We start from the raw sequence: 3,925 nt of genomic DNA on the forward strand, positions 1-3,925 counted from the left end.
TTATTGTGATTATCATTATTTTATTGATTATTATTATCTTGCATAATGGAAAATAGTGACATGTATGGATCACAAAATAAGTGGTGTTTTGTGCCAAAATGCAAGAATATCTCAATAAGTGCTCCAAACAAACTCGTTTAACCGTTCCCCATGATTATGCACGTAAAGTTTTATGGTTCAAAGCAGCTAGACGTGATGTTCCTAAATCAAAGTCAATGTTTTTTTGTTGCGAGGATCATTTTAATGAAAGTTCGAACAAAAAGCTAATGATGAGGCAGACAGAATATGCCTTCGATCGTACTCTGTGCTCTGGGCAAATTCTACCTTGTACAGAGCACAAAGAACCTTCGCGTTTTAATTCGACATATCCGATATCATCATATTGTTCTCGTGATGCCCAAAATACAAATTTAAGAGTTAATTTTACGTTTGAAGCAGCTATATGTATAGATTAGGTTAAGTTGAATAAGTGAAATTCTATATATTATTTACCTGATTTAAACCAATACAGACAGATTAGTATCTTAAGGAGAGAGTAATTAACAATTAATTTGCGGGTTTTTACTTACGTTGCTGCTTTGACACCCTCAAATTTGGCTAAATTAAAGCGTTCGTCGTTTTTTAAAAATTTGGTAACCATAAAAATATGTACACATGCAAAATTGTTTGTTGACGTTTTAAGGAATCCTTCTGAAGCCATTTTTAGTTTAAGACAAACTGTAAATTATTTAAATCCACAAAATAATTAATGAAACACAACCACACAAATAATCACTATGCACAGAACGTAAACAATCCGCCATTTATATGACCAGTGACGTCACAACCGATAGGATTGCATTTTAGAGATTCATGAATAATTTGAATTTCAGCTGTATTTGTTTATTAAATATTTGACAAATATGCAATAGATAGATAGTATAAACGTATTTAATCTTTCATATAAATATATTACCATACATTAATGTTCAGTTTGTAGGAATTTTTGATTCCACTTAGTCCGCCGCCCTTTTCTTTGCTCAAAGTCAATAATCTGCAAATTTGCATCGTTCAGCCTAATATTACACAGTGGCCCCAACACAATATGGCAATTAGTTCTTTGCTCCGATCAATGCAAATTTACGATCAGAGTCAATGTTTAATCCTTTTTTGCATGTTGTGGTGATTTCTAGATCTAAACACCTTCACTCTTTGTTTAAAACGCTGTTTTTATGCGTCAATTTTTTTCAATCACGCTGTACGTGTTCTGCTTTCAAAATATGCCAACTGTTTGAAAATATTCGGCGATTCGTTTGGGAGGTGAACCGGTTTGCTTGATTTGCCGGCCACCTTTTCATCAATATTAGAAAACTTTGCTACAACACTCAAACACATTGTTGCCAAATTTATTAACTAGTTTTTTGCGATTATCTCAGTTTTTGCTCAAAATCCCTACTTTCCGAGCAACTGAGCAATTTTCAATCCCGCAGTATCATGAAAATAGTGAATTTTTCTCCAGTTTTCCATACAACTGGAGGGAGATTCCCATTAATCCCAGTCTGAATGACTCAGGTGAAAACACGCTGCAGCACGACCAAGAAGATAATATAAAATCGAAACAACTGGCGCACGATTTTCAGTCTGTTTCGTTCGAGCGAACGTGCGTATTCCACTCGTCTTCCGATTTCGTTTGCCGCTCGATATCGCGCCAGTCGAAACATTTTACGTGTTCAATTTGAGCAGGTTTCGCTGTGAAAAACGAACAATGATTTAGAGATTTTTTGTGCGCAAAACTCATTCACACATTTTCCCCCCAATGGCAGATGAAGTCGTCGTGGTTCCCCTAAAGAAGGTCGTTTTGGATGTTCTCTTACTCCAGCTGGGTAAGACCGCATTTTTACCCAATAATTATGTAATTGGCGTGATTATTATCAGGCAATTACCGCATTTACGTGGCTGTTTGTTTAGCTAACTGGTTTGTTTATGATGGCAATAAATGTGGTCTGTGTGTGGATGCCACATCCACACCAAATCTCATCTTTAGGGAAATTGAAATACTGGTTGAAATCGCATCAATCACTCCTGCTCCTGTGATGTAAATGCGGAAATAACTGCAAATCGCTAATTTATTGATCAATGCGTTCTGGTGTGGGCGATGAGAGTCCGCAGGATCTAAATGCGCGCTAAACTGGTACATTTGAAATTGTGTGAATTTTTGATCGAAAATTGCACAACGGGTGGAGGTCGATTTTTGCACAAAATGTTGCTCAAAACGCCTCGAATCCTACACAATCTTTATCTCAAAGAACCGAGGAAAGCAACAGACTTATAGAAAAACACCCTGGAAGGTTTAGATTGAAAATAATCGACATTTTTGGCCCACAATGTTCAACCCACGATATTTTCCTTATTATGGACTCAAACACTTTATAATTGCAAAATATAATTAATTATAATTGCCAAAAACGGGCATGTGAAATTTTGATTTTTTATCGCAAATTTCATAAGGGGTGAAGGTAATACCGGCCTCAGTGCTAAAATCTCAAAGACTCATGACGTCATATCATGGATTTCTCCCGTAAGGAATACATTGAGCTGTAGACCAAATCAGGTTATGATCATTGAGGAGCGAGGTTTCGTTAGTAACTTATCTGGTCTTCTGTACCGACGATATACCACATGGCAGGTACTTCGCGGGGTTGCCGGTCAGTGCTAATTTTCTGGGGCGTTTATTCAAAAGTTGGACGAAAAATACATTACAATTAGGTGAACGTTTTATAATTGATTGCCGACAGTTTTCCAAAAAATACGCATATAGCAGGGCCCATCCTGATTGGGGTAAACGTTAATTAGCGCTTAAAGAAATATACTAGTCTTTGGACAATGCAATCGACAAAAACTTACGGCAACACTGGTAGAGTTTCAGATACGCCGGAAGTTGTTTGTATTTTTCGGATCCGAAGAAGTTTACCTCTTTTTTGTGTTTTTCTAGTGAATTTCACTTAAACAAATTATGCCTTATATGTGTTGTGTTCGGGGGTGTCGCGCAAATTACCCAAACGGCCCCAAAGTGCATGTTTTTGGCTTTCCGGAAGCGGTTAACCTCAAACATCAATGGTTGACAGCGGTTCCGCGCAAAAATTTCACCGACGAATAGTTCTAAAGTGTGTGAACTTCATTTAATTTAATTAATTTCTCAACAGGTTGCACAGTTTAGATCACCTCAACCCAAGATTCCCGAACAGGTGAAATACTTTCAATTAATTCTAAAAAAGCCTCATTTAAAGCCGCGATGCAATACCGTCAATTTTTCCAAATTGTCCTCGATACTTATCTAAAGATATCAAAACTCGTAAGAGTAAAGATGAAAAATTGAAAGCACTCGAAGAATTACGTTTTTCACAATCTATCGAAGAAAACAAAAATCCTATTTTGAAGAAGATTCGTAATAATCGATATTTAAGGCCCATTTTGAGCCGCCCCGATCTTCAACCCACGATATTTTCCTCACTAGACTCAAGCACTTTATAATTGTACATGGAGGAGCTTCTCCATGGTCGAAACGAATCCATTGAGCGCAAAAAACGCGCATGTAAACTTTTGATTTTTGATTGAAAACTGCACAAAACATCAAGTTCCATCTTAAAGAAGCGAATAAAGCAACAAGCTCATCATTGAAAACCACTCTGGAAGCTTTACATCCGAAATAATCGAAATTGTTGGCCTATTTTGAGCGGTTTTTGAGCCTCACGCTTTTAACCGACGATATCTTCCTTGTAGTAGGCATCATAGAGTAAGTAAAATAATTTACTTTCTCTATGGTAGGCATGGAAAACGCAGTGAATTTTTGGAACTTTACCAAGTCGGTAAAAATCAGCCGTTGGGCCGATTTTATTGAAACTTTCATGGGTTTGAGACTCATCTGTCTTCTATAGACTGTGAAAGT

General features: G+C 36.9%; 1 protein-coding gene across 1 annotated transcript in view; it reads left to right on the plus strand.

The window, feature by feature from the left end:
* Positions 1 to 1,612: 1,612 nt before the first annotated feature.
* LOC109542317 (putative phosphatidate phosphatase) overlaps positions 1,613 to 3,925 on the plus strand; it is a gene marked incomplete at its 3' end in the record, with an annotated part of 17,368 nt that continues 15,055 nt past the window's right edge. The window contains 1 exon segment of the mRNA XM_048667500.1: positions 1,613 to 1,862. Within this exon segment, the coding sequence (XP_048523457.1) occupies positions 1,796 to 1,862 (67 nt within the window).

This window comes from Dendroctonus ponderosae, unplaced genomic scaffold (genome assembly GCF_020466585.1).
Source record: "Dendroctonus ponderosae isolate FM_Combo_2020 unplaced genomic scaffold, Dpon_F_20191213v2 Dpon_F_20191213_6, whole genome shotgun sequence".
In the NCBI taxonomy this organism is placed as follows: domain Eukaryota; kingdom Metazoa; phylum Arthropoda; class Insecta; order Coleoptera; family Curculionidae; genus Dendroctonus; species Dendroctonus ponderosae.